Source organism: Microcaecilia unicolor, chromosome 8 (assembly GCF_901765095.1).
Source record: "Microcaecilia unicolor chromosome 8, aMicUni1.1, whole genome shotgun sequence".
Taxonomy (NCBI): domain Eukaryota; kingdom Metazoa; phylum Chordata; class Amphibia; order Gymnophiona; family Siphonopidae; genus Microcaecilia; species Microcaecilia unicolor.
In genome coordinates, this window is record NC_044038.1 from 161533610 (window position 1) to 161557240 (window position 23631).

General features: G+C 43.9%; 1 protein-coding gene across 1 annotated transcript in view; it reads left to right on the forward strand.

Annotated features, from left to right (window-relative positions):
- The window catches only part of ITK (IL2 inducible T cell kinase), a 55112-nt gene that overhangs the window by 21576 nt on the left and 9905 nt on the right, over positions 1-23631 (forward strand). The window contains exons 4-14 of the mRNA XM_030211747.1: positions 2533-2661; positions 3361-3401; positions 4181-4332; positions 7261-7326; positions 9549-9603; positions 11449-11528; positions 13115-13251; positions 16235-16309; positions 19911-20082; positions 21964-22180; positions 23521-23585. Of these exons, the coding sequence (XP_030067607.1) occupies positions 2533-2661; positions 3361-3401; positions 4181-4332; positions 7261-7326; positions 9549-9603; positions 11449-11528; positions 13115-13251; positions 16235-16309; positions 19911-20082; positions 21964-22180; positions 23521-23585 (1189 nt within the window). The remainder of the gene's footprint in view (positions 1-2532; positions 2662-3360; positions 3402-4180; positions 4333-7260; positions 7327-9548; positions 9604-11448; positions 11529-13114; positions 13252-16234; positions 16310-19910; positions 20083-21963; positions 22181-23520; positions 23586-23631) is intronic.

Sequence of the window (23631 nt, forward strand, 5' to 3'; positions counted from 1 at the left end):
TGCTGTTTTTCTTAGTGAAAGAAGCAGGTAGGAAGAGTGTGGTTTTTTAAGGATTTTATGGTGTGTGTTTCTTGTAATGCCCACCCTCTCCAGTATAAACCCCCTCATTCTATAACAAGTCACTTAAAATTAGACATCAATTGCGCATGTAAGTTATAGGATACTTAGCACTAACACAATTACACGCCTACGTGCTGGCAGCACGCTCAACAGTATATTTTATAGCATAGGTGTACAACACACTTAACACTTAAATGCAAGGGAGTGTACATATGGGTGGAGAATAGGAGGGTCTCACATTTAGGCACATAACTTACAGAATACTGTGAGTTACACTTTTAAGGGTTAGATTCAGTAAATGGCACCCAAATATGGGCACTGAAAAAAATTGGCATCCAGCAGTATTCTATAAAAGGGCACTGTGGGATGAGCTCTCTTCATAGAACAGCATTGGGCACCAAATTCCGCACCCAACTTTGGGAATGAGGGCTTATGCCAACTGAAACCCAGGTGTAAATCCTGGTATGCAAGTTAGGCATGAATCCGCAGTGTTCTATAATACTGCTTGCAATTTTCCAGAACACCCGTGACTCACCCACGGCCCTCCTGCCCCTCCCATTGGAACACCCCCCTTTGCAGTTGCGCGTGGATAATGTTAGATGCTACCCTGTAACTGGCCAGGTAAGTGCATTTCAGCCCCATTTCTGCGCCTTGCATCCTTTAGAATGTGTTTCCACGCTGAAAGTTGGACATGGAGTTAGGGTCTAACTTTAGATGCTATTTATAGAATTTCCTAGTAAGTGCCAAGGCAGTGGTTTAAGTTTTTATAAAAACTAACGAAAACTGTTAAAAATTTAAAAATTAAATTATCTCTATATATAAAAGGCAACACCAACGTTCTATGAAGCCTCCAACCGGAAGTGTGAAGAGGGAGAGATATCTGGTTTCCCCATGAGTGTCTGCCCCGCCCTCGCTCTCTCTCTAACACAAACAGTGAAGGAAAACAGCAAAGCAGGAAATCAAATCGCTCTCTCTGTAACAATGAAGGACTCAGAGGGGGGAGGGGAGAGAGGGCAGGAACACACACACTCGCACATGCACACAGAAGAAAACCTTGCTAGCCCCCGTTTCATTTGCATCAGAAACGGGGCTTTTTTACTAGTATTGTAATAAAGGACATATGGAGGTTTTTGACCCATGAAGGAAATCACGAGATCCCAAATAGGACGGTTTATTATTATTATTGTTTCTTGTAAAAACTTATATTTTGTGTTATCTCACAAATTCTAAGTGGATTACAAAATTAACATACATAATTCAAAAAGTAAACAAAATAACACAATAGAAATTCAAATAAATAACACAGAATTCAAATAACATTTCTAAAACAATTACAAAAACCTGTTAAACATCACATCCAGCATGTTCCATTTTCTCATCTCAGAACTTAACCGCAAGTAAGCTCATCATCAAATGCTTGTTTAAAAAGAATCATTTTTAAGGCAGATAAGCTGAGGTCTTTTTCTCCTTCCAATAACAAGGGGATCTGTTTACTAAGGTGCGCTAGCATTTTTAGCGCGTGCTAAAAATTAGCGTGCGCTAACTGTGTAGACACCCATAGGAATATTATGGGTGTCTACACAGTTATTTTGCAGTAAACACTAACGCGCCTCTAACGCAGCTTTGTAAACAGGGCCCAAGGTTTGGTACAACAGAGAGATTAGTTTCCTATGTTTAATACTTTGCTATTGTGTTTGGTTTTTACACATTTTAGCGTGCACACTTCCTCCTTGATTCTATAAAAGCCACCAAAAATTCTGCATGCAAATTTGGGCGCTATCCCAATTTCTGCACGGAATGTAATTGAATAATGAGCCAATTAGTGCCAACAATTGGCTTTTTAACAAGCAATTATTGACACTAATTAGATTTAATTGTTATGCACGTGTGCAAAGTTAGGTGTGGGATCCACGCCTAAATTTTACACACTACCCAAAAAAGGGAACACGGAAATGGGAGGGTCATGGGTGTGTTGGGGCGGAGTGTAGGTGTGGTTTTGAGTTTCACGTGTAATTGGGGTACCACAGGTAAACGTAGGTGTGGTTATTTGCACCACATTTTCATTGATACAAATGACCGTGCCAACATTTACGCGTGACCCAAGTGCCTAGGCTCTGTTCTGTAAACTGTGCCTAACTTTAAGCCCGGCTTATAGAATAGCGCTTTTTTCAGCACTGATTTTTTTTAGGCGGTATATATAGACTTCACTCCTTACTGCCTTCTATTGACATTGTGTAAGTTGGCATGGCTAAATGTTGGCACATAGATGCCAACTTAATGCTAGTATTCTACAACAGAATCTAGGTGCCCAGATACCATTATAGAATGAGTTCTTAATACAGTGCATCTTGCCACCTAACCTTTGGCACTCTTTATAGAATTTCCCTCTAAATATCCGTAAGTTCCCTTCTCAGCAGTTACTGACATTAAAGTATTACTGTGCCTTTATTTTCACATATCATTTCTCTGCAGAAACCCGAAACAACAATAATTTAATGCCCAAGTATCACCTCAACTTCTGGCTGGACGGGAGATGGCGCTGTTGTGCTCAGACGGAAAAGCTTGCAACAGGCTGTGCAGTGTATGATCCAACCAAGGATGGTAAGAATTCTCTTTCAGTGTGGCTCTGGGGACTTAGGGCCCTGTTTACTAAGCCACTTTATAGGTGCGTTAACCATGTATGCGAGTTAACTGTGTAAGTGCCTACAATATCCCTATAGGCGCCTATATGATTAGGCGCGCATGCGATAATTGTAGGCACGTAAAAAATGCTAATGTGCCTTAGTAAACAGGGCCCTTAGACCGATATTCAGCCCACGGTGGTCAGAAGTTCTTCAACCTTGAGCTAAATTAAGACCAGATATTCGATGCCAGGCCCAGTCACCCAGAAGTTAACCGGGTACTGCCTGCTTCCTTTGGAGGATAAATTTAGGACAGCCTTTCTGCTATGCTAGTCGGTGGCATTAATCGCTTAAGTGCGTTAATATTGGTGGTTGGCCAGCTCAACAGGGTTTAACTAGGCAGTAGCCTCTCCTGCCTGGTAAAACCTTTTTGAATATTGGGCCCAAAGATTTTAAGAAATAGCCACCTTTTTTGGATGGTGTTCTCTTTCTGAAAGAGGGGGTCCTTTGCAACCAAAACACTTCTGCAAATTTTTTATGTACCTCCTGCAACATATACCTGATGTTGCATTTATATGTTTTCTTAAATCCCAAGAAGACCCAACATGTCCTGCTCATATATTGTGTCTCAGACTGTTTGTTTTTGACTTTCTCTTTAAATGAAATTTCTTCTTTTCAGCCTCAAAGAAACCTCTTCCTCCTACGCCTGAAGACAACAGGGTGAGTACAGCGTTCAGGCTTACGTGGTCTGACTATGGTTTTCTTAATGTTTAATGCTCCCTTCGTAACTGTAACTCATCACAGTAAGAAAGACGAAGCTTCCATTTCTCATAGTTCTTTAGAGATCATTTGAAATGTACATCTTTTGTACGCAGTCCCCTTCACACTGTGTTCTACAGTACAATCCCTGCAACACAAGGAGAACTAGAAGGAAGGTCTTCCATGTCTGTATGGCAACCTTCGAGCATATGTGGTTCTCCAACAATTGAGTATGAAAGTTTTGTTTGATGCTGGCAGCAGCAAAGCAGTGACAGCAAATTCACTGTTTCTTCTGGGAAACAAATGGATTCTCTCCCAGTTCAGTTTCTGCTTTCCAGCTGGGTTTAGGACATACAGTAGCTGGTAGAGTAGGGAACTCAACATGGTTCTCAGGAACTGCCTGGCTAGTCAGGATTGCAGGATAGCTAGAATGAATATGCATAATATTTATTTGCATACTGTTGAGGGAATGAATGCTAATATATATCTCATGTGTATTGATTCTGAATATCCCGAAACCTGTTTGGGAAAGATTTGCAATGACGTTCTTCCATGAAAGTGACTTGGAAGCATTTTTTTTTCTCTTCTAAGGTTTCATGTAGATTTGGAGCCCTTTATCTTTGATTTTATGTCTACAGCAAAACACTTTTCAAAATAAGGCCTTTAGATTTTATTTCTTGCAGTTTTGTACCTTTTCATTCAATGCACACAGATGAAATTGAGTCCTCTGTTTCTTCCAGAGGTCTCTGGTGGAAGATGACCAAACTTGGGTCATAGCTATATATGACTACAATACCCAGGATCCTCAGGAACTGATGTTACAGCGGAATGATGAGTACCTCCTGGTGGACAGATCTGAACCCCACTGGTGGAAAGTTCAAGACAAGAATGGGTAAGGGACTTGCAGCTGGGGTTATTTTTCATAACTTTTCAAACTTATTTTTCTGTAAGTAACCCAAGAGCATAACTATACCAGGCACTGACAATTATCTCTGTTGTACTCTCCAGAATACAATAATCTTGTTTATAGGCTGCATTTATAAGTAATAATTTTGTTCAACTGCGCATGCTCGGTTGACCCCCTTCCGAGTTCCTTTTATTCTGCACCTTTTAAAATTAAAGCCTAAATCCATCAGCAGTCAGATTGGGCAGTGTACCTATGAACACAAGCTGGGCCATACTGGGTCAGACCAAAGGTCCATCAAACCTAGTATCCTGTCTCCAGCAGTGGCCAACCAGGTCATACGTGTCTGGCAGGGTTCCAAGGAGGAGGTCCATTTTTTATTGCTCATACCCAGCGATAGGTGATGACTTTCCTATTCCTACATAGGTAATGATGGTTTACAGACTTGTCCTCCAGAAACTTGTCAAAACCCTTTTTAATCACATCTTAACAAATTCCACAGCTAATACCTTTTTCTATTTGTTTACAATGGGCGGTCTCAAAAATTTAACAGGCAAAAAAACTGTTTACCTGTCTCTTTTAGGACAAATATTAGACAGCCAGATGCTAGCAGAACTCATCTTTCTATAGAGAAATGAATCCATACAAAGAGTCCTTTGCAGGGGTGTAGCCAGACCTCAGCAGGGGGGGGCAGAGCCCAAAATGTGTGTGGGGGGCACATTTTAGCCCGTCTTCCCCAGCTGCCGCCCCTTCCCCGCCGCTTCTGAACCCTGCCACCGCCGCAAGGTACATCAGGCCAAAAGCTTGGAAGACCTGGAGGCATTAAGGGGGGCAGAGCAGTGATGTTCATTCACTATCAGGTTCAAGGGAGCCAGTTCTGTGGGTGCCACTGGGTGCTGGGCCTCTCCCTCCCCCCTCCCCCACTAATATTGAGCAAGCTTCTTCATTGTGTCTAGGGAGGGGTATTTTGTATTGTGTTTGGTACCTCCAATCATTTTGACATTTTGGTGCCTATGATCAGGTTGCAGATAGTAGGCCTGCGGGAGGCAGATAAAGATATCCATTTATCTTTAAGCTACCGTACCCAACCATATCCAAGATAAGTTGATCTACACTGAAAATCTGTTTAAAAGATAACAGATAAGTCATCTGGTTATCTTTAAGCAGACAGTGCCCTAGCCTCATTTGCAGTCTCTTTAGAAAGGGAAAGGGAAATCGGACTTGATATAGTGCCTTTCTGTGGTTTTTGCAACTACATTCAAAGTGGTTTACATATATTCAGGTACTTATTTTGTACCAGGGGCAATGTAGGGTTAAGTAACTTGCCCAGAGTCACAAGGAGCTGCAGTGGGAATCAAACTCAGTTCCCCAGGATCAAAGTCCACTGCACTAACCACTAGGCCACACCCAGTTTATTTTGAAAAGAAGACTATCTCCCTGATCATATCATCTCCTACCCACTCTAAAATGTCTGAAAGCTTCAAAGTGGGTTTGCATTGGCTTCCAATTAAGGGGGTCGTTTACTAAGGCGCACTCATGTTTTTAGCATGAGCTAAAATTGGGTGCTTGTGAAGTGTTAGAGACACCCTTAGGAATGCATTGGCATCTGTAACGTTTAGCACGTGCTAAAAACGTGAGTGCCCCTTAGTAAAAGGGGGTCTAATTTTCTTTGTCAGTCTGAGATTTTTTCTAGTACCCAGTTATCCAGGGGTCTGCTGCTCCTTTCTTTCTTTAGCCTGAGTATTTATTTATGGCTGAATGCTTCCATTATGAGGTTCATAAGATTAACCTTGAGTTCTCAACCAGGTCACCTCCACCCCCATTCCAAAGCAGTGTAATATTTGTAGGCCAATGATTCTATCCATTGGAATCAGTGCTGCAGGTCCCATAATGCACCAGGATGAGGTTGGCAGAAATCCAGGACCAACCAAAAAGTCTCCCTCCTGGAATGGGTAACTTGGCAGCTCTGTGATTAAACACTGGTATCATAAGCAGGGCAGTCAGGAGCTTGCCTTGCCAACTGCATATAGGCAGTTATATGAGGCAGTCTTGAAATACCATAATACTGTTCTTTCAACCCTAAGAATGTCTTCCCCTCCCCCACTGCTAACTAGCCTGTGCAGAAGGAATGGATCCTTAGAAGCTTAGCCATTGGGAGGTGGGGCTGGTGTTTGGGTGGTGGGGCTAGTTCTGGGCAAAACGTCTACGGTCTGTGTCCTGAAAATGGCAGATACAAATCAAGGTAGGGTATACACAAGAAGTAGCACATATGAGTTTATCTTGTTGGGCAGACTAGATGGACCGTGCAGGTCGTTTTCTGCCGTCATCTACTATGTTACTATGTATTTATTCACTAATATCAACTTTATGATTCTACCCCTCTCCCAGAAAGATACCCAGCACCTGTAATCAAAGCATTTGCTTTGAATGTGATATGATGTGCGCATACATAATCTCTATCGCTCCCTGCCAATTTTGGGGCACAGAGTGTAGAAGTCTGCCCGGCAGTGGTCCGACTTCCCAACTACTGGAGTTGCCGTCAAAGCCCACTCCAGCCTTGAAACTGATCTGTCTTTGCCATTTATGGGACCCAGACTGTACAAGTCTGCCCAGCATTGGTCTTACTTCCCAACCTCTGGAGCTGTCGTCAAAGCTCACTCTAGTTATGGGCTCATTTAAGTTTTGTTTTAATTTAAGAGTAAGAGTAGAAACCATTGCTGAATTTCATGCTGGTTGATTCGATAACTCCAGAATCACAAGAACACCACTACCACAGCCGTGTATTTTTATTGGGGGTATACCTTTTGTACTTGTTCATTCCTATTTTACACATTCAAATGCCTTAGTTTTGATGTGCACTAAAATGATCAAAGAATAATTACAATGACTGAAGAATGCTTAATGTCACATGTACAGGCATGAGGGATACGTACCAAGCAGTTACCTTGTGGAAAAAACACCAAATAATCTTCAAACATACGAGTAAGTGATTTCTTTTCTTGTTGTGTCTTGGTTATGTTTGTTTTTTCATTTGTGCAGCTTTGAACTAGCTCAGTCAGAAGTGGTCTGTACTCCAGTTTTGGTGTCATCAGCCTTAATTTTATTTATTAGGATTTTTTTTACCGCCTTTTTGAAGGAATTCACTCAAGGCGGTGTACAGTAAGAATTTACAACTAAAGGGTTTTCTGCATTTTCCTGTCTAGAACAGCTATTATGATTAGAGCTGTATTGAATAGCATATTTTACTATTCAGCTGAAGATGAATAATTAAAAATATTATTTGGCCGAATATGAATGATGGGCATTGAGATTTAACATAACAAATAATAAAAGAAGCAACGCGAAATCAGAGATCAATTGTCTGTTTCAGTAGGATTTAACACAGTAGAGCCCTGGATTATTCATATTCAAATTTAAATCATCATTTGGCTGAATACGAATAATGTATCCGGGGCACTATTTGAGGCCAGATCAAATTGAATATGAATATTTGGCACAGCCCTAATTACAATGACAGCTCAGTGAGGGGCCACAGACATTTGGCTCCCTCAGAATTTGATATGTACGGTCTTTGTCTGACTACAAGGTGTTGCTGTTTTTCAGGAGCTGGCATCACCTTCTTCCCCTCTCTCCAGGCCTGTAAACATTTGGGTCAATATTCAACCAGTGGCAGCATTTTTTTTAGCCGCCACCAGCGTTACCCCTGAATATTTAGTGTCAGGCCTTGTCCAAGCCAGTAGCTTAGCAGTGGGTGGGACTGGGTAGGCACAGCCCCCCCCCCCCCCCCCCCGTTCTTGCCTCAGGCCCACCCAGTCAGCAGCCCATGAGGCCCCCAAAACACTTCAGTGGCGGCGCCTCAATCCCTCTCTTCCTCTTCTCCACTCGTGGCCCAGCATCTGCCTATCTCTCTCTGATGTCCCCCTCCCCCCGTCTACTTCACAGCCATTGCTGATGGCAGTTCCTATAGGCAACCTGTGGGGGGTGGGGATGGGAAATCCCACACAGGTTAACTCTGCGCCCATCCAAAATGGCAGGTCTGTCCTACACCCCTAGTCCAAGCACCAGCATTGAATATCCAGGTTTATGCAGTTAAGTACGATATTCAGTGCTTAACCACATAAGCGACATTGCATAAAGATAAAACTGTGTTTTATGTAGTCTGATTTGGCCGCATAATATAGGAGGTTAAGCGCTGAATATCGCACTTAACCACATAAGTGCCGACTGCGCTCCTGGACAGTCCACAAAATAACCAACTTTCAGTTTAGTAGTCAGTGGTGATATTCAGAGCAATGGTAGCCGCACACAGGTGATTTAAGTAGCTGGAAGCCTTTGAATATTGCCTTCAGCTGCATCTCCAGCTCTCTAGACAGATGGTCGAAAGTACAGGAGCCATGCTTGAGAATGGAGAACAGCACGGTTTGAGCTTACATGTTACTTCTTGTGAGTGCTGAAGAAGCCAGAAAACTTCCCACAAAATAGGGTTATCAACTGGCCAGCTAGTCTGGCTGATTTTTATTAGCCAAGCTGGCTACCAGCTTTAAAAGCTGATTTCGGACTGCTGCTTTTTCTGATCCTTGGCTGTGTTAAAGAAGGTTTGAAGGCAGAGGAAGCAGGGCCTGCAGTTCTTTTTTTGTATTTCCCTCCCCCCCTCTCCACTCCCACATGAGTGACAGGTCAGCAGGGAGAAAGAAAAGGGGCTGGGGGTTTCCTCTGCTCCTGTCTCTCTAACACTGCTGCCAGAGCAAAGTAAATGATGTCAGGAGGAGGAAGAGTTCAAAATGAGAGCATGGACACAGTTTGGAAGTCATCACGGGCATTGCACCCCCTCCACCCCCTACAAATGTAAATAGACCTGCCAAAAGTCTCCCACCCAAAATCAGGAATCTCCTGTGGAATGCAGGATCTCAGTGGTTACTGTTTTACTTGTTCTCTGCCTGCAGTCACACACAAACAACTTCAGATCTCACATCCAACACTTCCTGCTGGGAGATTAACAGGTAGAAAGTGTCAGCTATGAGATTTGAAGCTCTTCAGGGTCACAAAGCTGGCATTGAAGTGTTACAGAGGGGATGGAGTCAGGGCCTGAACTGGGTTAGGAGGTGGGGTGATTCTCTGGAGTCTGAAAAGTGGTAGAATTGCATTCCAGGATGGTCCCCCAGAAATTAAGTCTTGCTTATGGCTGTGCTGTGCTTTGATTTTAGATGGTACAACATGAATATGAACAGAAACAAGGCAGAAAGACTCCTCATGGATGAGGTAAGGAGCATTATTTATTTGTGAAAGACTGCTGCTCAAACATGGCGCCTAACTCCTCCAACTGGACACTTCTTTTGACCTTGTAAGTCATAGCATTCTGCTCTCCCATCTATCTGAGATGGTATAAGAGGTAAAGTCCTGTCATGGTACACATCTTTCTTTAAAGATTGTACTTTTACAGTTTCCATATCATCATCTGTTCCTGCAGAACTTCTCCTTACTAGTGGTGTCCAACCTTGTCTCTCCTCTTTTTCAACATTTTCCTGAGTCCCCTAACTACTTTCATCCAAGACACTGGTATCAAAGTCTTTATTTATGCAGACGACATTCTTCTTCTCCACCCAATTACATCACTATACCCTGATATAACCCCTTTACATCAAGCTGCCACCTGGCTTTCACTAGATAAACTGGTGTTGAACAAGGGTAAAACTGGCTTGTTGGATCTCCAGAGATCTTCCCCCCCCCCCCCCCCCACCGACCCAACCTCTTCATTTATTTGGTCTTCCCATCTCCCCATCAACATCCTTCTGCTACCTTGGGGTTATCTTGGACTGAAGATTGTCCTTTCATTTACACATCTTCAATCTCATGAAGATTGGGTTCTGCATAAGATTAGTTCTTTACGCTCTTATCTTGACACTCAGGCCCTTCACATTCTAATACGTCCACTTCTTACCTCTTGTATTGATTATTGTAATGTAGTCTATGCTGGTCTTTCCCAATCCCAGCTAAAATATATCCCGACTCTTCAGAATGCAGCTGCTCACCTTACATTGAATGTAAAACAATTTGATCCCATTGCGACCCTACTCGCCAACTCCATTGGCTTCCTGTCCACTATAGAATTCTGTTTAAGATTCTACCTTTAGCCAACAAAGCCTATTGTACAAATACTTCTTTCTATTTATCTTTTTCTTGATCTCTCCTTACACTCCCACAAGGTGATTGTATTCACTTGACATTCACCACTTGGTGCTCTCTTCCCCTTGGGTAGCTCGTTGGAAATCTGCATGTCACTCAGCTTTCTTTTTCCTAGCACCACACTCTTCTCCCTAGCTTATGCTCTGCGGCTTTCTTTAAAAATTTCAAAATTTGATTGACATACTTCTATGAACTAGCCTATGGGCCCCCACTTTAGGGTCTTCCGGTTATCGATCATCAACCGTAGAACACTATCTCCTGTCTCTCTCCACCCTTACAAACTTGAATGAATGGTTCTTTCTTATTTTATTATGGTGCTCCTTTCCATGCTTTTATGAATTGTTGTATTTATTTTGTTAATCTCTTTGTCCTACCAGTTAGCAAAATCGGTATTTCAAGAACCAGTAGACATAAAACAGTTGCCCTAGGCATCACTCCTTAGACCTGGAATGGCCATGGAGAGCAGTGTTGGAACACCGTGTGGCTGAAAATCATGACCAGTGATGCTTGCTCCTCAGTATAACAGTGAAGATTATGCAGAGTAGCAAAGCTGCGAAGTTTGCAGCTACATCTGGGGTTTGGCAAGAAAACAGCTTTTTGCAGCATCAGAATGTAACACGATGGCAAGGACTGGGGAATACTGAGTGCTATTTTTTTTTTTTTTACACATGCATTAGGAAACCCTGCACTTAGTTTTTGTACAGAATTGTAACACACAGCTTTCTGCATCACTCCCACAGTTTTTGCTGTGTGTTCAAATGGGCTTAATTTTATTGTCCAGTGTTTCACAATGGATGCCATCATACCTAGAGCTCTAGATGAAAGCAGAATAAAGCAGTGAAAAAAGAACTGTAAAGAAAGAAACAGTACTGTAGTATTGACTCTTCTCAATGCCTAGAATGCTCTCATGTCTCGTTACAGGGTAAGGAAGGAGCCTTTATGGTGCGAGATTCCAGGCAGCCTGGCACATACACAGTATCCGTGTTCACCAAAGCTTTAAGGTACAGTCCAGAGAAAACATTTCATTTCTCCTTTAAATCTGTGAGACGGTTTAAAGCATTTTGCAATCCACGTCCCCCCTGCCGAGGGTTCATAAGTCGCCCAACTCACAGAGACCAAAATCACTTTTTCTCCTGTTGAATATGTAAGTTATTAACACGTCACTAGGGATGTGCTATTATCATGCTAAACATGAAAATATCAGTGATGATCATTGTTTTGCCTATATAAAAACAGTATCTTATTGTAAATGTCTCTGATGAGGCAGTGAAAGGCACTATATAAAAAAAATAAATGGAAATAAATCTCTGCTGCTTGTTTCTCACCACTGGGTATTTTGTCTAGCAGTGATAGTGTGTGATCGGCTGACAACATCTGCCAATCTGATTTAGTCCACCTGTCAACAACAATGTGCATTGTAGTAAAAATAAACAGGAAGTGCAAAGTACTTCTAGGTGTATAATTCATATTTGTTCAGATCCTGGAAATACTGCTTATATTACTCTTACTGAGACAGGGGTGTGGGGGCCCAAAGGTGGAGCGAGGGGGCTAGGTATTCTTTTCCCTTTCCCCACCACCACCACTGCTGCAGCCATGTTAAAGCATACTTGCTGGCGGGGATGCCGAGTCCCGCCAGCCAAAAAGGTCTCCTGCTTGATTCCCACCTGTGCCGCAAAGCATGTCCAGTTCAGTCGCTGAACTGAGCATGCACGAGAGAGCCAGCATCGATGGCCAAAGCATGCCTGCTGACTTATGTGCTACTCAGACAGCACAGGAAGGATTCGTTCAGGAGACCGGTTTATCATTTATTTATTTACTAGACCGTCACTTATTACAAAGGTAAATCAGAACGGTTTACAATATAAAATAACACTAAAATAACATTAAGACAATAAATAAACATACTCTGAAATCCATTTATGATAGAAAAGCACTGCAAAAAATCAACACACATACAGATTACACAAGCTACAATCATAAAAACATTCATAAAGATCAAAAAACTAAAAGTTTTTTTCCCTTTATTTCTATTTTAAGCATTTTTTTCAAATGACTCCCGAAAGAAATGTGTTTTTAGAGCTTTACGAAAATGAGTATAAGAATCTTAAAGCCTAAGTTCTTTAGGAAGACAATTCCAAAGTGAGGGAGCTAAGAAAAAAAATGCCGATGTTCGCGTTGATTCCCATCTAGCTTTAGATGAGGATAGAATTACAAGTCTATTATCTGTCAGTGACCGAAGTGTCCAAGTTGGTGTATAGGGGACAGTAAGGTTAGACAGATATGATAGACAAGATGAATAAAAAGCTTTGTGTGTCAGTGTCAGCAGGGGGGGCCCAAGCCAAAAGCGAGGGGGTCCAGGCCCATGAGGCCCCCTATGGCTACGCCACTGGCATCCTGCAAAGCAGAGCCAGTGAAGGGTTTGGTCTTGTGCTTGGTGCATTTCATTTCCTCCTTGCCACAGGGAGGACACATACTGTCAGTTTAGACTGTCAGTATGTATCGCTTCTCAAGACACTACAGTACTCAACAATTTGGGTTGCTTTTGCACTACCAGCTATTAAAGCCTGACATCTTTTTTTCTCAACAGTGAAAACAATCCAGTTGTTAAACATTATCACATCAAAGAAACAACAAATGAGAATCCAAAAAGGTTTTACTTGGCAGAAAAGCACTTGTTTGACTGCATTCCAGACCTTATAAAGTATCATCAACACAACGCAGCAGGTGAGCAGCCTCCAGGTTAAGGAGCAGAGCTTCCTCCTCTCAAGGAATTAAGGGAGAATACCGTTATGAAGAGCTGCAGCAGCAGAGACCATAGGTTCAGATGTGCCAAAGGCTCTTTTAAAAATGATGGGGGCAGTAAGCAAAGGCATAGCCACAGCTAAAATGTTGTTTAAAATTATTTCCTACCTCATACATGGGTGAATACAAGGCTGGGATTGGGGGGTAGCAAATAGGGCGGCTGCCCCAGATGTCATGAGGCAAAGGGTGTCAGGAAACACTGCAACTCCTTCCTTTCTTCTTTCAGTCCTCCACCCTTTGTCCTTCCTTCCCTCAGGTCTCCACCCTTCCCCATCCTCCTAGGCTGAATAGCCTGCTGGCCTCACCCTCCAAGCCTGCATCCCTGCAGGCTGGCAGCAGGAGATATGTTTAATCTGATGTCAGCTCCTGCTGCTTTGAATGTTTATTAAAAAATCACCTGACCTGACTATATAATATCATCAGGGTCATATTTATTTTCCACCAATAAGACAGTCGAGGTCATTTGCTTAAACTGTAACACTATATCCAGATTCTCCATGGGATTAATATAAAAACATAAACTTACTATTATTTCTCCACTTATTTAATGAAAATGATTTATATTTCCATCTGAAAATACATCAGTAAATTGCACCAGAACATAGTTTTTTCCACCTACACTGTCAAACTCCACAAAAGTACTGCTCTTTCTTTCAGTGCTATAGCAGTCGTCATTTCAGAAAACCCCACCACATAGTAACACAGTAAATGACAGCAGATGAAAACCAGCATGGACCATTCAGTCTGACCAGAAAGGCAGCCAAGGTTCTACCTGCCACTGTAGGAGTTACTCCCCCCCCCCCCCCCCCTTTGTTGCTAGGGTTGTAACTGAGACCAAGAGCAGACTACTCGCCTCTGTGTCTCTGTTTTTTTTTTTTTTTAAAGTGTGCACGTTATTTTAATTTTTTTTTTTTTTTTACTGTGAGTGGAAATGCTCTATGGAGGCGATTCTATAAATTGGCAGTTCATTTTAGGTGCCACAAGGGGGCACATGTTGGGGTAAATTCTATATATGGTGCCAAAAAAAAATTGGTGCCGAAAAAGAGCTATTCTATGAATATAAGAGTAGCCATGCTGGGTCAGACCAGTGGTCCATCTAGCCCAGTCTCCTGTTTCCAACAGTGGCCAACCTAGATAACAAGTACCTGGCAGAAACCCAATTAGCAGCAACATTCCATGCTGCTAATCCCAGTGCAAGCAGTAGCTTACCTATGTCTGTCTCAATAACAGAATATGGACTTTTCCTCCAGGAATTTATCCAAACCTTTTTAAAGCACAGTTACTAACCGTTGTTACCACATCTTCAGGCAAAGAGTCCCAGAGCTTAACTATACTCTTTATAGAATTGGGCTAAACATGTTAAAATTTCAGCGCTGATTTTTAGGCGCTACTTATAGAGCAGTGTATCAGGGGCGTATCTGCGTGGGGCCACAAGGGCCTGGGCCCCCACAGATTTCACCCTTGACCCCCCTATCGCCGCCAACCCTCCGTTGCCGTGGGTACCTTTGCTGGCGGGGGACCCCAACCCCCGCCAGCCGAGGTCCGCTTCCTCCTGCTGCTTTTAAGTTCTTTTTCGTCCTAGGCTCCATCACTCCGTGCTGTTCAAAGAAGCTGGTGCTGCTACCTCAATCCACTTTCAGAGTCTGACGTCGCTGCACGTTGTACATGCAGGACGTCAGACTCACAGAAACAGTCTGAGCCTAGGACAAAGAAGAACTTAAAAGCGCGGGGGGGGGGGGGGCTATAATTTGCCCCCTCACTCTGGCTCCGGCCCCCGCTACCGCTGACTTTCAGATAAGCCCCTGTAGTGTATACACTAAAATTTAAACAAAGGGAAGAAACAGAAATGAAACTCCATTATTGATAGGACAGGGAAGAGCAGACAAAGATTAAAATTTAATAGGAGGAAGAAGGTAAAGGAAGAGAGAAAAAAAAAGGAACAGAGAGTTACAATCAGGCCAGACACATAGCCAAACCTCAATTTTTTGTTTGGTGGGGGGGGGGGGGGGGGGGGGGAAGCCTGAGCCCAAAGTGTGAGGGGTACATTTTGCCTCACCTCCCTGCCCCCGCTGCAACCCCACATACCTGGGCTGGCAACCTTCCTCCATCTCTGTTCGCTGCCATGCCGTCTGCCCTGCTTCCCCTCACGGCACTCATGCTTGGTTTTAATGAAATTGAGCATGCGCAAAGCCTCCTGCGTGCTCAGATTTACTAAAACCAAGCATGAGCACAGGGGGGGTAGGGGAGCAGGGGAGGTAGCATGGCGGCAAACAGCGCTGGAGGAAGGCTTCTGCTGGCAGGGCTTGGGGACACCCACCAGTCAAACCAGCAGCCCTTGGGGGTCCCGAAGTGGCTACGCCACTAAATCGGGTAATTCCCAGTTAGTTCACTGTGCCATATACCTGGGTATACAACCAGGTCTTTTAAATCAGATTTAAACCTCCTAAATGATAAATTACTTTGAATAGATAAAGGAAGACTGTTCCAGATATAGGGTGCAAGAAAATAGATGACATCATGCTTTGTGGACGTCAGTTGTTCAACGCTAGGGCTAGATACGACAAGGCAGTGGTCGTTTATCGAGTGAAGCAACCGTGAATAGGGAATTGTAAGATTGGATAGGTAATCTGGCAGGCCTACTCTAAAGGCCTTGAATGTAAGTGATGCTACTTTGAAGATCCTTTGTTCCACCAGCAGGTTATTTCCCAGCCCTGTGACAACACATTTCACCTGTAAAAGGCAATGAAATAGATACCTTTTCTCTGTAAATGTTCAGTTTTAAGCTTTTCCACCTCCTTACGACCAAGGGGACCACGTGTACTTAGTGGAGTTTCAAGAGGGTCCCCATACTTGATTGGAATGATAGTTTAATACTAATAGAAAAATCTTGTTCTTGTTTTTCCAGGTCTCGTTACTCGTTTACGATATCCTGTTTGTTCATGGAGGGAAAAGGCACCAACTACAGCTGGGCTGAGCTACGGTGGGTGTCGAAGAGCTCAGCTATGAACATACGTTAAATCAGAAATACACAAATTCTGTAGGGACAAACGTAAATCATTGCATTAATGTATTTGGTTTCCAGTGCTGATAAATTCATCTTGAGAACATTTATTGCAACGCATTTACAGGGCAGGTTTATCTGACAGAAGACCTTCTGGAGCCATTAAGTACATAAGTATTGCCATACATTAAGTACATAAGTATTGCCTTTGGAGAAAGACCAAAGGTCCATCGAGCCCAGCATCCTGTTTCCAACAGTGGCCAATCCAGGTCACAAATACCCAGCAAGATCCCAAAAATGTACAAAACATTTTATACTGCTTATCCCAGAAATAGTGGATTTTCCCCAAGTCCATTTAATAACGGTCTATGGACTTTTCCTTTAGGAAGCCATCCAAACCTTTTTTAAACTCCGCTAAGCTAATCGCCTTTACCACGTTCTCTGGCAACGAATTCCAGAGTTTAATTACACGTTGAGTGAAGAAAACCTTTCTCCGATTCGTTTTAAATTTACTACATTGGAGCTTCATCGCATGCCCCCTAGTCCTAGTATTTTTGGAAGGCGTTAAAAGAGCATAATGCAAAGCTCATAGAGGTCCTTTTACTAAGCCGCGGTAAAATGTGGCCTGCAGTAGTCTGGGCACGTGTTTTTGGCATGCATCTGGCCATTTTTTACTGCGTCTGGGAAAAAAGAGCATTTTTTAAATGGGTGTGCACTAAAATTAAAACTAGCGTGTGCCTATTTTACAGCCTGCGCCCCTACCGCCACCCATTGATCTAGCAGTAAGGGCTCACATGCAGTAACCATTCAGCGGGCGCCAACTGCTGATTACTGCCGGAAACGTACGCAGTAGAAAATAAAAAAATAATTTCTACCGCCGCAATGATCATTCGCCAAATCTGAAATTACCACCAGGGGGCGCTCTAGCCTGGCAGTAGTCTTGTTTAGGTGCACGCTGCATGCACATAGGCTCTACTGCAGCTTAATAAAAGGGACCCATAATGCAGAAGAGAACGCAAAGAAACTGCGAAGCGATCATCAAAAAAATCTTATGCAAATGATATGTGCAGTTAATTGGCATTAACAAATTGAAAGCAAGGGGAGGACCACGCCTGACACATGCACTCAAAGGGTTTGCGGTAAGCGCAGCTCATGTGAGCATGTCTAGACAAACCCAGAAGTGCAAGCACACATCGGCGCTGTTCTTCTGCGTTTTTAAATATGATCATTTCAAAAATTGCTTGCACTTAAAATGCCGATGCTTGCTTTCAACTTCAGTTTTCCTCAGACTTGTGCGAATTCGTGGTTCTCATTAGCAGCGCTCAAACTTGCATGGGCTTCCTTCCACTTCCAAAAGAAGACAAAAACCACAGTGCAATGTGAAAAACTGACAAGAAATCTTCTCCTGAAAACCTTCTGTGCTGCCCCTAAGCAAGCGGTAAATTTATGGCATTTATGTTCCATCATTTCCTTCTGTGCTTTACAGCGCTTTCATTTGTGCATTGGGAAGGAGTACTTACTGATCTCATTAACATCCATTTACATGCATTTCAATACAGTTTCCAGCAATGTTTAGCGCACGTGTTAACACCCACACTCAAGACTTTTGAGCATTCTGCGCATAATAATGTGTGCGCAAATCAGGCACTAACCGCTTTTAATGCTGGCGTTAGTTTTGAGCATCAGGCCCTCTGTTTGCCTAAGAACTACCTCTACTTGGTTGTACAGGAAAGGGTGTGAAAATGCACTGTCCAGCCATGGCCAGGAATTTAAAAAACTCTTTTTTTCCAGCCCCAAATGTCACAATTAACTCAGAATCACTAGGGGGCCCTATTACTAAAGGGTGTTAAGCTTAGCACATGAAAAACAGGCTACCACAAAACACATTTTGTGGTATTTTGCCTGTTTGTGCTTGCTAACCTATGCGTTACTTATTTTTTTCAAAGTAGTTTTCCACAAAATCATCTGCCCAGTGTACGGCGGTGGCAAAAACAGCAAACAATGCTAGGAATTATTAGGAAATGGATGATAAATAAGACCAAGAGGGGCATAATCGAATGGGGCACCCAGGTTTTCCTGAGGGCGTCCTCGCAGGACGTCCCCGCGAAGGGGCGGGGAAACCCATATTATCGAAACAAGATGGGCGTCCATCTTTTGTTTCGATAATACGGTCAGGGGCTCCCAAAAATCCACATTTAGGTCGACCTTAGAGATGGTTGTCCCCGATTTTCGGCAATAATGGAACCCAAGGACACCCATCTCAGAAACGACCAAATCCAAGCCATTTGGTCATGGGAGGAGCCAGCATTCGTAGTGCACTGGTCCCCCTGACATGCCAGGACACCAGCCGGGCACCCTAGGGGGCACTGCAGTGGACTTCAGAAAAAGCTCCCAGGTACATAGCTCCCTTACCTTGTGTGCTGAGCCCCCAAAACCCACTCCCCACAACTGTACACCACTACCATAGCCCTTAGGGATGAAGGGGGGGCACCTAGATGTGGGTACAGTGGGTTTCTGGTGGGTTTTGGAGGGCTCACATTTACCACCACAAGTGTAACAGGTGGGGGGGATGGGCCTGGGTCCGCCTGCCTGAAGTGCACTGCAGTACCCACTAAAACTGCTCCAGGGACCTGCATTCTGCTGTCATGGAGCTGGGTATGATATTTGAGGCTCGCAAAAATATTTAATTTTTTTTTTAGGGTGGGAGGGGTTAGTGACCACTGGGGGAGTATGGGGAGGTCATCCCCGATTCCCTCTGGTGGTCATCTGGTCATTTAGGGCACATTTTTGTGGCTTGATCGTAAAAAAAAAAGGACCAAGTAAAGTTGGCCAAGTGTTCGTCAGGGACGCCCTTCTTTTTTTCATTATCGGCCGAGGACACCCATGTGTTAAGCATGCCCCAGTCCCGCCTTCACTATGCTTCTGACACGCCCCCGTGAACTTTGGTCGTCCCCGCGATGGAAAACAGTTGAGGATGCTCAAAATTGGCTTTCGATTATGCCGATTTGGGCGACCCTGGGAGAAGGACGCCCATCTCCCGATTTGTGTCGAAAGATGGGCGCCCTTCTCTTTCGAAAATAAGCCTGCAAGTATATTATAATACCTCTGTTTTGCTCCAGGGTGCGACCTCACCTTGAGTATTGCATTTAATTCTGGTAGCCGTTTCTCAAAAAAGATATATTGGAATTAGAATAAGGTTCAAAGAAAAGCAACCAAAATGGTAAAGGAGATGGAACTCCTCTCATATGAAGAAAGGCTAAAGAGATTAGGGCTCTTCAGCTTGGAGAAAAGATGGCTGAGGGGCGAGTTGTGCGCATAAATTCTAATTATTGCCAATTAGTGCTCATTAAGACTTATTATCAGTATAAACAGCTTCGTGAGCAAGCACAAGTAGCCTGAATTGGACTTGAAATTGAACAGGAAGCCAATGTTGTTGCATAAAAGTGGAGTAACTCGATCGAATCTTGTGGCATGACATAAAAGTCGAATTACGGTATTTTGTACTGACTGAAGGCCTAAGAAATGGGTGTTTGTATTCTTAAAAGCATTCATCTAACATGGAATATGTGTCTTCTTACAGGTAAATGGGAGATCAATCCTTCCGAGATCTCCTTAGTACAGGAGATTGGCAGTGGACAGTTTGGAGTTGTTCAACTTGGATACTGGCTTGACCTGACAAAAGTAGCTGTGAAGATGATTCGAGAAGGGGCAATGTCAGAAGAAGACTTTATTGAGGAGGCCCAAGTTGTAATGTAGGTGTCAAGTCATTTGCACTGTCTTCATTAGGAATCCCAACAGCAGCAGGCCTGGTGGCTTATGTGAAGGATTTCTGATTCAGGATTTTCACTCCCCAAGCCAGGGCCAGGGATGTCATGCAGGCATTGTTTACAGCCCCTGGTGAAGGGAGGGAAGCCAGGGTCATGACCAAGGGTGACGCATGGAGGCTGAATTTAGAGCCCACAAAACTGGTTTTGGTTCTGGAGGGAACTTCAGGACTGTTGTTGCAATGACCAGTGGATTGGTGGTGGTGGTGGGGGATCTAAAAAAAGAACAGTGGATTTTGGGGGGAAGTAAATATTTCCAGGTAGCTTTCAAAATGGGATGTGCAAAGGCCAAAATGTTCAGTTTGTTCAGGTTTCCCCCCCCCCCCCCCCCCCTTCGGTTTTTGGATAGTTTTTGGTCCACTACACACATTTGTTTTAAGTGCATTATATTGTGTGAGTGACTGTGTGACACATAGTGAATGTGATAACAGTGTGAGACTTAGAGTGTGTGAGAGTGAGAGAGAGAAAGACATTGACTGTGAGAGAGAGAGAGAGTGTGTGTGTGTGACACATACCTCCCCCCCCCCCTCTGGTGTCAGGCCCCCCTCCCTCCCTCTCTCTCTCTCTCTAGTGTCAGGCCCCCCCCCCCCCCCTCTCTCTCTGGTGTCTGAGCTTTACTGTGCAGGATGCTGAGCTCTGGCTGTGCTTCAAGGAACTGACCAATCCTATTTAATAGAATGCACCTCCAACATTCTGAAGCCGAGAAACCTCGTGTGGTTGGTCACTTCTGCTTGTGACGAACCCGGAAGTACATGATGTCAATTCAGGAGTTGGATACAGAGAGCAGGAATGTCTCAACCATGCAGTCAGCTTCAGAATGTTGGAGGTGCGTTTTATTATATAGGATGTACACTAATAAACTCTGTGTACTTTAATTCATCTAGCATGCATAAAATCAATTTAGTGTGCCTTAAGGGGTCCTTTTACTAAGGCATGCTAACAGAAGCATAACCAGGTTGAGGACACGAGGGGAGCAGAGAGCAGACTGCTGATGGCGCCAGCTCATATTTTAAACGTGACAGATCACATCAAAAATAGGCACCTTCACCGTCAGAAGTCCGTTTGGGGGAGCAGCTGCTCCCCTGGCGACCCACCTAGCTACGTCTCTGCTTGATGTGCTAACGATTAGAGTCTGCTAAATGATAAGACACCCTTTATATTCCTAGGGACGTCTTATCATTTACTGCGTTCTGGGGCCCTTTTACAGAGCGGTGGTAAGCCACATGCTAATCTGCAATTACCACCGGCCGAATGCGGGCATTTCGGTTGTTCCAGTCCCCGGCGCGCGCCATTTGTCGCAATAGGGAAAATACCTAGCTATTTTCCAGCTTGGCCACACACTACTCAGTTACCGAAGGGTTAATGCAGGAGCCCTTAACGCCACTTCAGTGGGTGCCGTTAACTGTTCTCCCCCACATGGCCACTCGGTAAGTGAAATCTTACCGCATGGTCATGCAATCTTTTTGGCCTTTTTACCCGCTATGGTAAAAAAGTGCTGCAGCGCACAGCAAAAACAGCCGGTAGTGTAGGGCGCTTTTTACCGCAGCTTGGTAAAAGGACCCCTAAACCTTTAAGGCACACTATTCTATTCTGTTCTTTATTTTCGTTGGTCACCTAATTCCCCATATTTAGATTCTAAGCGACATAACAAAGTAAGACTGTCCCATAGGAGCTACAGAATTAAAATAACACCAAATACTAAAATAAAACTTTATAATAATTATTATGGCAGCAGAATGGCAGCACTGGTGCACTGCTTTTTCTCAATTACTTGAAAGGTTTCTGTTTTTCCTTCCTTGTTGTATGCAGGAAACTGTCACATCCTAAGCTGGTCCAGTTGCTGGGTGTCTGTACCCAGCAAGCTCCTCTTTGTCTGGTCTTCGAATTCCTGGAGCAGGGTTGTTTGTATGATTATCTCCGAAACCAGAGGGGCACCTTCTCAAAAGAGACACTCCTGGGCATGTGCCAAGATGTGTGTGAGGGAATGGCTTACCTGGAGCGTGCCAATTTCATTCACAGAGACCTGGTATGTTTCAAATCTTTTTTTTTTTTTTTTTGTAATGCTTCCCTGTGGGTTTTTATATTTCTAAATCTTCTGGGTCACTGCAGACAGTAGATCTTAACTAAAAAAAAAAAAAAGTACAGTCCAGGTAAAAAGATAAAGACTGGATTTACTAATACAGTATACATCCTCTCAAGTTAATAACAGTATAAAGGCTGGCTGTTTGACTTGATGCTAGTTCATGACATGGATAAAAAAGGGAAAGGGAAGTCCATTTCCTCCTACTTTCTTCTTGTGAACCTATTTTTATTCATGTATATAAACTGCTTAGATGAACTTCCAATAGGCAGTGTATCAAATAATTGTTAAACTTGAGACCTGAAACAATTTACATGCATTAGGAGTGGTTCTTCAGGATTCATCTTTCTTGGAAATCTTTCCTTTAAGTTCTCATTTCATCTCCTTTTGTATTGCTTCCTGTAGGAGTTGTTCTCATTGCTGAGTCGCTGGTCTGCCAGCTTCTAGAATCCCTGCTCGATACCTTATTTCATGCTCTTGGCTCTTAAGGAAGTGAAAAGTAGAGAACACATTTGGGGCAGATCTAAAAAAAATTACCACCTCCTAAAGGAACGTGGACATGGCTTAGACTTTCTGGGACTAGAAAGTAGGGGAAAGATGGAATGAGTAGGATGCAGAGTGGCTACGATCCATTTGTATCATGCCTCTTGTCACAACCAGGGGCATAGCCAGACCTCGGCGGGAGGGGGGCCAGAGCCCGAGGTGGGGGGCACTGTTTAGCTTGCTCCCCCCCCCCCCGCCGACACCCCCCTGCCACTTTGGACCTGCCACCGCCACCGCAAAAACCCTCCCCTGTTGCCACCAGGTACCTTGTTTGCTGGCAGGGGTCCCCAGTCCCCGCCATCCGAAGAGTCTTCTTCAGTGCCGGTCAACTCTGGTGCCTTCGCTGTGTGATGATCTGTTTCGAACTCCTGACGTCCTGCACCGTGCATGTCCTGTATGTAGCCCCGTGCAGGACGTAAAGCGTCAGAAACAGATTATCACACAATGAAGGCGCCGGAGTCGACTGGTGCTGAAGAAGACTCTTCGGCTGGCGGGGGTTGGGGACCCCTGCCAGCAAACAAGGTACCTGATGCGGTGGGACAGGCGGCGGGGGGGGGGGGGGGGGGGGGGTCAGCGGTTGGGGGGGTCAAATGTAGAGGTGGCCAGGGCTTAACCTGTAGGGGCCCCCATGGCCCCATGTAGCTACACCCCTGGTCACAACATGTGACTCTAACCGAAGGATCCTTAATTGAAATCCCTGCATGTTAATGTAGCACCATCTTTTTTCCATTTTTCTGTTGCAGGCAGCCCGTAACTGTCTGGTGGGAGAATCACAAGTTGTGAAAGTATCAGACTTTGGGATGACGAGGTACATTTGATAATTATATATATTTATCTCTATGTATGTGGGGGTG